The following is a 10,913-nucleotide window of genomic DNA, read 5'->3' on the forward strand; positions in this document are numbered from 1 at the left end:
TAGGGGGTAGGGGTGGGGAGAGGGTGGGGGGGGGGGGGGCACCTTTGGATATGTTTCTATTCCTTTCAAAAGTGTGCAGTTAGTGAATGAAGAGCCAATATATTTATCGCATGGTAGCCCAATTTGGTTTATAGACATGTTGTAGGGCAAGGAAAATGACTAGTTTCAGTTTTTATTAACAAGACCTCAAATTGGTTTTCCATGTCCATCTTCATACAAACTTGAGTAATGTGGTCACTTGCTGGTTGCAACCAGGTAGGTTATTATCTTCTTCTGGGTGGGTCTTTTAGTAAACAGAACTGAGTAGTACTTGGTACAATGTAGATTCCAAAGGAATTACAGCACGAGTAACAAACTTTTCTTTTTGGATGAATGAGAAATTCATTAGCCAAAAGAGGAGGGGGGGGAAATCCCCCTGCCCTGCCCGCGGGGGGGGGGGGGGAGATTACAATTAATGGACAGGCCCTAAACAAACTAAGCTAAGAACAAGGGAAAACAGACTGAGGCCAAAAGACAAGGACAACAAGGACCTAAGATTTCTGCTTCTTCTTCTTATTTTTTCTAGAAGCCTTAGTCTTCTTCAAGGCAATGGCGCCTGTGACTGGACTGTACTATTCCTGCAGCAACAAATAGGAGGGGACAGGGTTTCTGAGATTCCCCCCCCCCCCCCCCTTCTCAAAGGAAGCAGCTCCCACCAGGAAATTCACGTCGCAAGGAGAAGGGGAAGGCTGCCCAGGAGACTGCCAGAGGGTTAGGGGCAGCAACATGAGGGGAAGGGGCGAGAGAGTAAGAAACAAGGCAGAAGCGGGGCGAAGGACAGGAGTGAAAATGAGACGAGACAAAAACAAAGATAAAGTGATTTAGACAAAAGCGGGGCAAAGCAATCTCTTTTTGTTCTAACACGGCTGCGAGACAACTTCCTTGCTATTTACTGCTGCTAAATTTAGAGCCTTACTGATACAATTGTAAATTCCTGTAAACTCATTTACCATCAGAGGTCAGAAAAGAGATTGCTTTGCCCTCTTTGGATTTTACATCTCCATTGGAGTATATGGGGTTATGAGGCGCCTTCTGTTCAGACATTTTTTTTTTTTTTTTTTTTGTGGTGAATGTTTGTGGGTAGACATGAAAAACATGTTAGGTACGTTATTGATTGGATAAATTCCAAGTCTCTTTGGATCCTCTGTAGGATGATATATGTTTTGAAAAAACAGAGGTGAAAATCTCAGTAAGTTCCACCCTCTAGTGTGTGGTTCAAAACTGTCATTGTTCTCCTGGGGGAGCTGTTCTGGTCCGGATTCACTAATGAATTTATTTTTATTTTTTTCAAAAAGTATTTTTCACCTATGGGCCCCACATGTTTGTGTGGTCGGGGAGCACTCTGTGCTCCTCCGACAGGGTGAGGATCTGGACTCGATGTAAGAACCTTGACTTTTCTTCTATCACAGGGTGGTCATGATTATTTTTTTTTTAACAAAAAAAAAAGAAATAAGTAAAAAAAATTCATTCATTTTTCCCTGGCAAGACAATTTACGGTTTCACACTCCGCTTGGCGCTTGCTCCGTCCAAAAGTTCTTTTTAGGTTGTCATTTGAGCCATCGCCATCACATCAATGGAGAAACTGTTCTTTGAAAGGAAAAGGAGAGACCCATATGAGATACAAAGATGTTGAACTTGCACAAGTCATTTCCATTCATCAACTATAAGCATGGGATAATAATTTCAAGTTAATCTGAAAAAAATTCGTAGTTCCCATTTTTATTAAGATTTCGATTAGAAGCAATACATGTACTCCTTGATGTGCTTCTCCATAGTATCCTTACGGCCAGGGTATTAATCAATGATTTGACAATATAAGCAATAAGAAATCTAAAAGTAACAATAAATTTCAGTGTCACACGAAATGATTGGTTAACTGATTTTTTTCAAATCTAATGTTGAAGTTTGAAGTCTATATTTTATTCTAGATAAAGAAAGCAATTCCCAATCTGGTACTTGGCTGATCCTCTCTACCCCGGCAGCCCATCCTCTCCATCTTCTGGCATAGCCTGCGCATCCTCCCATCCCGAGCACATGGTCTCTAGACTTGTGTTAGCCCAATTATGAGGGTGGGGACAGTCCACCTGAATGGGGGAGGATCTGAATTCCTAGAAATTATATAAATATAAAACAAACCGTTGTTTTTTTTTTTTGGAAGCTAAGGTTCATCTGGGCCAGCAGCTTGCGCGCACCTTGATTACATCCTCAGGTGGGAGACACTGTCTGCAAGGATCGAACCCACAATCTCTTCATTGAGAAGTATGGATCTCTACCACTCTACCAATCCTGCTTTTGTTCCGAGTCCCTAAGGGCCTGTTTGGTTTACATGAATCAAGAGGTTTCAAATCTCTAGATTCATGAATCTGAGAATTATATCCGCTTGGTTGTAAAAATCTCTAGATTTATGAAATCTAGAGATTCACCTTTTTACACTAAAAACGTGAATCTGTAGATTTATGGGTAAGGAGTGAAATCCAAAGATTTCATAAAAACTATACAAATTGCACATTAACAGAAATTACGTTTATCAAATAGTTTTTTAGGATGGAATCTACAGATTTCATTGCACAACTAAACATTTAATTTTATTAATTATGACTCATGTAACCAAACAGGCCCTAAGACAATCTGATTGTTCTTTTTTTTTATTTTTTATTGCCAACCCCGGTTCCAAGGCTTTGCCCTGACTAATTCGGTGTTGGACCCGGGTTGTACACTTGGTTGTGGTGGGTGAATCTCCCAGCGGAATTTTTGCATCCACAAGGTTTAACGTGAGGTGTTAGAGATTCATTTTGTAGTACAATAGCACAATGGTTGTTTAATTGATAACTACCAACACCTTAGTGAAAAGGTCGCATGAGTCTAAATTTAACCTTATTTGAAGCACTTAAATCTTGAACCTTACCTATCTTGGGTCTGTGGTTTTAAAAGAAATCCCAAGGCAACGAAGCGAAGCTCAGCCCAGTGCAGTCCAGTCCAGTGGGACTATACGTTTTTGGCGCCAAAAGTTTCTAAAATGAATTTCTAAATTCACTTCTTGTGGCCCCCACAAAACCTACCTTTAATCCGTTTAGGTAGCCTTTACATGAAGGTGGTACCATCATAATCAAAGACTGCTTTCTTTTCCTTTTTAATTGTTTTGTTGATTTGCACTCGTCACGCCTATAGCCAGGTTATAACAAATGATCTGATGGGTTTCCGTTTACCCAAAAAAAAAAGGCATCTGATGGTGACTAGGTTGTGGGTCCCACTCTCTTAATTTATAATACATTTTATATTTATTTTGAGTATAGCCTTCACAGTTTAAATTAAAAATAATAAATGAACCATAAATAAACATTAAAAGAAAAAGGAACTGCAACGTTCTCTGCAATTCCTTTCTTTGTCTCTCCTGACTTGTCTCTTGTTCTCGACGCCGACGCAAGGTACCCAGAACCCGAAAAGAGTAGAAGAAAAAAAGTTATACGTATACCTTGGTAGTAGTAGTAGCATAATTTCGGTAGTAGAGTATATCAGTATATGCTTCCCTTCCGTTGTCTTTGATCTCATTTTTTGGGTTTTTGAATCCTTTATTACTATTGAGAATTTGTTTTGGTAGTGATGGACTGTGGTGAGAAAGTTGAAGCAGGGTCTTCTTCTTGGGTTGGTGAAAAGGAAGAACAGGTAGGAGAAATGTTAACTGACAACTCTGAGAAGGTTTTTGATGATGGAGTGGTTGAAGAGGACGATGATGAACAAGAAGATGATGGGGTTGCTGCTGCTTTTGTTCCGAGTCCCTTGGTTCCTCTCAAAGAACAACTTGAGAAAGATAAGGTACGATTTTTTTTTTCATGATTTCCCCTCTTTTAAGTTGGGTTATTTGGGTATTCTCTCTGACGAATTTGAGAATGTGTAAAGACCATGTTGCTCGAAATGGATTATTGTTGGTTCTTCCCTCCTCCCCCTATGTGATCTTGCTCTTTATGCTTTATCTTCTTCTTGTTAATTGCTAACCTTGTAATCGTTTACAGTTCAGTGCTTGTAGCAATTTCTTGATGTTTTGCTTCTAGATGGGTCTTATTCTGCTTTTGCACATTTGACCTTTTTGAGCGATTTTAATGGTGTTAAAGGAAGTCGTTGTTTGAGTATTGGAGAGGAGTTAAGAAGTGGAGTTCATGGGTGATCCAAATTCTCTTTGCTTACTAGAGTCCCATTATTTCTGCAGGATGATGATAGCTTAAGGAGATGGAAAGAAAAACTTCTTGGCTGTTTGGAAGAAGATTTGAATGGTTATCCTTCTGGGCTTCCTATATTTCCTGTTACTGCTGCTTCCCTGCTAGAGACTCTGTTTGCGTATTGATTTATTGGTTTCTAAGAGCTTTGTTTTCTGTTTTGCTAGACCAAATGGAGCCAGAAGTTACATTCCACTCCATAGGAATTGTCTCTGAGGACTTGGGAGATATAAGTACTCCTTTGCCTTTGGATCCCAAACAAAGCAACCGTGTTCTATTTACTCTCAGGGAGGGCTCCCAGTATCGGCTGAAGCTGACATTCACTGTGCACCACAACATTGTCTCTGGATTGGCCTACTCCAACACTGTCTGGAAAGGGGGACTTAAAGGTACTGTAGATTATTTTTCACCCCCTTAGATCATACATTAGAATTGGATAAAATGTAAGAGACACATGGAGTAGCTGACTAAATATAAATGTACAGTCATGATATAGAGAAATCTGCTACGAATAAGAAAATTTTGGATTATACACATATATGGCTCAGATTAGATCAACAAGTAAATTGGTCCCAACCTTCCAGATAAACCAGAAACTGTAAAGAAGCAAAGAGGGTAACCCAAAGATTCATTCAGAAAGAGAAGTAAGTCTAAGCTTCTTCTGCATGGATTCAAAGAATTTGCTTCTTATTTTGTTAACCATAAATACTGTGATTGCATAAAAATCCACACAATGAGAATATTGCCTTCATGTGCGCTGTTGTTTAGCTAGTTAATGTTTAGTTTGATCTTTTTGTCTACCCTTCTTTTGCCAAGCAGAAAATTGTCAGGGTTCTGTAGGAAGACAGAAATTTGTTTCTCTGGTTTCTGACTAGTCCTCCTTTTGTATAGTTTTCTGTCTCAGTTGATGTTGGGTGGGGTTTTCTGCTTTTGGTAATGCCATAAGCAGAGCCTTTACCTGAATTGTTTGTCGTGTTTTGCTGATTGCCTTACCGAAGGTGGAGTTCAAGTTAATTAGTTTTATGTCTGTGTAGGTTTGCCTGAATGTTAAAACCTACTAAGCATTGTTATTATATGCTTTTACCATTTTTAGCCCCCCCCCCCCCAAAAAAAAAAAAAAAAAAAAAGAAAAAAGAAAAAGGTTAACATTATTATTTTTGAATAAACATGGATTTTGACTACTGAAGACACTGTTCCAGATCCTGCCATGAGAAAAGCTCAAGGAGTAAACTTTGCTGCCCAAATTATCATCCCAAGTCCAGTGCACTGTCTGGTTCAGGGCTTCAGATGATGCACCATGCACTTGCGATTTCATCTTTTCCTCCCAAGTGCATGGTGCACCAACCAATGTGCCAAATGGGTGCTCTGTCTTGGGAGGATTAAAATCCCCCTGATAGATTAGAATAGGGATTTTCTTTTTGGGGTAAGGAGAGGAGGGGAATAAACCAACTGGGCTGTAGTTTGAGAACATACTTGTAGTTAGTGCAGAGTCTCAGACAAGAAGTGGAGGTAAGGTTTATTTAGCAGGAAATTCCTGTGAAACTCATGATAGATTGAAAAAAGGGAATTAACCACCTCTGGCCTAATTCAAGACCTTGTAGTTCATCCTCCTCCTCCAACACCCCCCCCCCTAAAAAGGAAAAAAAGAAAAAAGGATGAATGTGCATTACACAGATTTATAGATGCAAAAGATTTTGCCTGCCACAGTTTTCTCATTCCTTGCCAAAATATATTGTCTCCAGAGTCCAGAATCCCGGCATCTTTTGAAAAAGAACACCTCGTCGATAGAGGAGAAAGAATAGAGTGCAATTTAATAAACAAAACCATAAAGAACTCAGGTGGCCATAAGAACCTCTAAATTACCAACACTACTAAGAATGCATGCAATATGGTCAGAATGGCACCAGGATGAGTGTAATGCTGGAGAGTGGAGATTATGTTAAAGATATATTTGAAATCTGAGTGAAATGTCTCTGGGATTTTACCCTAATGGACGTGGCTTTTCTATAGGTTTCACATTCTTTAGCCAAGTCCCAGAGGTTATGTTAAAGATATATCTGAAACCTTTCTTTCCTTAACTACTATTTTGGTGCTTGTTGGTGGCAGTTGATCAGAGCAAAGGCATGTTGGGCACTTTTGCACCACAGAAGGAACCATATGTTCACAGCCTAGATGAGGAGACCACTCCCTCTGGTGCATTTGCAAGGGGAATTTACTCCGCAAAACTGAAGGTGACTATAGTTACAAATATCACCATTGCTTACACAATCATTTTTTATGGTTGCGATCTTTTTAAACGACCAAAGCATCAGAATTAACTTTCAATCAGTTGTTCTCTTATTATATTCCTTGTACTAGTTTCTTTTCTTAAGTCTATGGGAATGTTAAGTTCACCTGGACAAGTTCATCAGAGCTGAAATGTTCTAACTTGGATAAAATCTGCAAGAGACACCTCATTGGGTTGATATGAGATGACTTCCCTTTTTTGGGGTTTATCTCATTGTGTCCAGGCTTGAAATTTCTTTCTATTTGATTCTTAGTGGACCTATTGAAAATAGGGAAGGTGCTTCCTTCACAGTGATGGAGGCTACATGGGCAGGCAAGAGTCATTGAGTGCCACACTATCAGTTCAATCAATAGGGTGGAGGAGAAATTAATTCATGGGACAGAGGCAGCTACTCCCAAGGCAGGAAAATCTCATGAAAATAGTCAGTACTTTGTGCATTATATTATGAACTTCCTGCTCTCATCTTTAAGATTATGTTGCCATGGACAATGATCTCAAACACAACCATGCACCCTGCAGGAAAGGGAATGTTAAAAGTCCCTGCTGAGTCCTGCTCTAACCAGGACGTAATAATATCCATGAAGTTCTCCTGCACACTGCCTTGAGCTATAGAACATAATCAATGGCCCCTTTATTCTAATCATCTCCACAGACTTCTTATTTGTTTCTTTGGGAAAGATATTTTTGTTGTTACAGTCAACATCATGCTGTAGTTCCGTAGGAATCTCATGCTTTTTTTTTTTTTTTTTTTGGGGGGGGGGGGGGTGTGGGGGAGGGGCGGCGTGGGGGGAGATTGGAAACGCTTTTTGGAGCTACATAATCATGGGAGGGCTCTTACATACTAGATGAGTTCCGCCAACCTTGCTTTCCTTTGGGTTAAAAATTGAACTGCTAGACAATTCCTGACATTTTTTTGGATGAATAAACTATCATTACCAAAAACCTGAGGGGCAAACAAAGAATGTACAAAGAAGGAGAGGGGGGTCCTTAATTTGGGGCTAGGAAGGAAGAAGAGAGAGCTCAGGTAACAACAATAAGCCTGTTCCTTGGGGAGTCAACTACAGAGGGATGGAGGAGCAAGTGAATCCTAGAAGAGACATCAAAGTGGATGGAATCCCAAATCGCATCGTAAGATTTGGAGTTGGAAGTCCGTCTTATAAAGTTGCGCTCCCACCAAGGGTGGTGAACAGCAGCACCAAAAAATAACTTACCAGCAATGTCATAGATGGGGAAGAATCATTAGATCCACAACCAGTTCCAAGACCTATAAGAATGCTGAGAGCAGGGCCAAATGGTAGACAAAACTTTTCTCCAAAGGTAGCTGGAGAAGTGACTTGATATACTTGTAAACAGGTCATTTGCACAAGTTGTAGCACTAATTTGCCACTTCTAGTTGATCTAACTTGTAAATTCGTTCAATTATTTTTTTATCCAAAAATTAAAAAATTTCAATTATTTCTTAAACACTGTAGCTCTGTATTTGTCTATTTTTGGCAGATTTGTATTTAGATATTAGTACATGTAGGTGCATGCAATCGTTGGATCATAAAAGCTTTATCAATGAGCCTTTAATATCCTTTACCAACTTTGAGATAATATTCTAAGCTAGCCATGAATTGTTTTTGCAGTTTGAAGACGATGATAGCAGATGTTACTTGGATCTTAGTTATTCATTTGAAATAAAGAAGCGTAGCTGACAGATGAAGGCTTACAAGGAAGGAATCCGTTGTTTTTCATAGTTTTGATTTTCCATATTAGTGACTGCACATTTGTTCATATAAATTATAGTCATATTATGGCTCTTCTACCTTTTGAAGTACACTACATTTGGATTTTGTTTAACTTTGTTGCCTCTGAAACCCACCTGAGGAGAATCTGCATGCCAAGAGACAAGACACAGTGCTGAAGAGATGACCGGAGTGTGCTCTGGGCAGGGATTCTCTGGTGCCTATATGTCAGTGGAAGCAATAGGTTAAGGGGGGCAAGGACAGAGCAGTAGCTTGAGATATAAAATTTTACTAGTGTATTTGACTACTGTTGATCATGTGTAGGAAAAGAAAAGAATGCTGAGGTTGAGTTTGGTGTGTGTCTTTAGAGTTTGTATAACATGCATTAATGCATACATGATATTCATTCAAAAAAGAAAAACATGCATACATGATTTGGAGTTTCAGTTGGAATCACTGAATAGAATTTGCCTTCTCCACTACTTGGTATCATGGAAGATTTCAGGTTTTTTGTCAGATGGATGTCATGGCCATGAGTTGGATTTTGCCCGCTGGTGGGAGCTCTCTCGTTCTCTTGATCTCTTGTTCTCTTGCAAGTTGTAGAGCCCAAATGTTTGGTTTTGCAGGCGAAGATTCATGGTTGCATTTGTCAAAACTTGCAATAGAGCTGCTTGTGCTGATCATCATCTTAACAACAACAACAAGAAGCCTTCTCCTTTGGTTACATGGATTCTTGCATTATTGTAAGTTCTAAGGTCCAATTAGATACAAGGTTTAACATGATTATTACTTGTATAACGAATGAATATAATTGATCAACTAATCGTGGAGCCTGGATTGCACAAGCACATCTTATCTTTTAGCAAAATCTCACTCTTCAAGAACACACTGAGGAAATCTGGTAGGCATGGGTTGATGAGTCTAGAAGATCATTTACCTTTACGGGCAATGTTAGGCTCTACTCTTGAGTCTCCCCACCACCACCACAGCTTCAGAAGTGAGACACCTTTGAACCCCCATCGGCAACAAGGCTTAAAGTATCGAGTATTGCATTGGTCAGGTGATTTTGTTGCCTAAAGTATCGAGTATTGCATTGGCGTTTATATCACAAGATATATAATGATGTTGCCGATGTCTTCTTCAAATTCTACAAAAATATTATGTTTCGCGTCAATCAAATAAGTATTATAACTTTTATTTTAGTCTTATATACTTTGCTAACCATGTGTTAGTTTCAACGAGCATTGAATTGTAGTGTTCAATATTTTCTGATGTAATCCTATATGTGTACTTGAAAAAACAAAAAGAGTGAAATATACTGATATATATATATATTATATCGGTTGTGTATCTAATATGGATATGTATCGACTAGTATCATTTTATAATATCATTGGGATACTTTAAACTATGACCTCCAAAACCCATTCATGCTGAGATTGAAAATCATCATTTAAAAAATCCCATGATATGATATGATACTAATCGATTAGTATCTATATTGGATAAAACCAATACGATACAAATAGATATGTTTTTTTTTAAATTTTTTTTAAATTTTTAAGTGTACATATTGAATTATTATTTTTGGGGGAAAAAAATCAAATCATTTAAGTATCTCTCATTCTCACCAACATGATATTTGATGCCAATATTTAAATCTTTTTCGAAATCTAAAGCGCTATCAACTAGAAAAGCAATCTAATCAATCCCAATTTTATAATAGCTGTAAGCCATACAATGATTAGACAATTGACCAGGTTGGGCAAGAAATGATCCCACACCAACCACTAATTTTGAAATCCTACCTCACACTGCAAATGGGCGACCTTGCTAGAGTCTTGCACATTTATTGCACAGGACCATTAAGTCATGTACTTTAGGCGGTGGGATTGAAATTTCGGTCAAAATTTAGTTCTCGACTGTCAAAATCTAATGGTCGAGAACGAAATCTCAACTGGCCAAAATTTAGGCTTAATGATCCTGCGCATTTAATGTGCAGATTCCAAACTTTTTCGACAACCAGGACCAATATCAGGTTCATTTCTAACAAGGAAATAGACTTGATAAATTTCCCATTGCAAATACACGTTTTCTCAATTTTTGACAGCTAATGCTTTACATGAAATCAATTTTATAGTAGTTTGCCTTGTTTAAAGACGACGTATTACCTACAAAGTAATGTAGTTTGTATAAAAGAATGATTTGTTTTGGAAACAACGCATCATCGGCATTGAGGAAAGAAAGCATATTAGAGAGAAGAACATGAGAGTGTATAGACTGAAACCTCAACATCCATCCCATCCCATCCCATCCACGCTTCATGTAAGTCTTTCAAGTTGATTTATCAAGTAAGGAGTGCTGGAAATAAGCATAATTGTATTAAAATCGCTCATTATCAAGAATTGGGTGTAAAAACAAGTGCAACGTTTGGGCTTTTCATTTCCCAAGATTGGTTCATTATTTGATTGTCATTTCTCAAAAGGCATCACATTTTCCTAGCTTGGTCCATAAATGGCTGAAAATTTTCGATTCTCAAACCATAAGTCACCAGAGCTCTTTGATTCTCAAGTTTGGATGGTAAAATGACTAGCTTTTAGTTTTTCCCAAGCTAATTAATGTGGCATTTATGGTTATATGGTATGTTCA

General features: G+C 38.5%; 1 protein-coding gene across 2 annotated transcripts; it reads left to right on the forward strand.

The window, feature by feature from the left end:
* The first annotated feature begins 3,393 nt into the window (after positions 1–3,393).
* On the forward strand, positions 3,394–9,428 carry LOC149022566 (rho GDP-dissociation inhibitor 1-like). 2 transcript variants are annotated; one of them, XM_089150612.1, is made up of 6 exons: positions 3,394–3,464; positions 3,638–3,852; positions 4,244–4,307; positions 4,418–4,639; positions 6,357–6,481; positions 8,166–9,428. In XM_089150612.1, the coding sequence occupies exons 2-6, from the start codon at positions 3,640–3,642 to the stop codon at positions 8,232–8,234; spliced, it is 693 nt and encodes a 230-aa protein (XP_089006738.1). In that variant the 5' UTR covers positions 3,394–3,464; positions 3,638–3,639; the 3' UTR covers positions 8,235–9,428. The 2 variants fall into 2 exon arrangements, with proteins under 2 accessions (XP_089006738.1, XP_089006739.1); XM_089150613.1 differs by having other exon boundaries at positions 3,412–3,515.
* The last annotated feature ends 1,485 nt before the right edge of the window (positions 9,429–10,913 follow it).

This window comes from Hakea prostrata, chromosome 3 (genome assembly GCF_041222555.1).
Source record: "Hakea prostrata isolate BN-2017 chromosome 3, UWA_Hpros_2, whole genome shotgun sequence".
NCBI classification, from domain to species: Eukaryota; Viridiplantae; Streptophyta; class Magnoliopsida; order Proteales; family Proteaceae; genus Hakea; species Hakea prostrata.

Coding starts and splice junctions, on each gene's coding strand:
- LOC149022566 (XM_089150612.1), top strand. CDS start 3,640: ATGGACTGTGGTGAGAAAGTTGAAGCAGGGTCTTCTTCTTGGGTTGGT. Junction 3,853..4,243: donor AACAACTTGAGAAAGATAAG/GTACGATTTTTT, acceptor TTATTTCTGCAG/GATGATGATAGCTTAAGGAG. Junction 6,482..8,165: donor TTTACTCCGCAAAACTGAAG/GTGACTATAGTT, acceptor TTGTTTTTGCAG/TTTGAAGACGATGATAGCAG.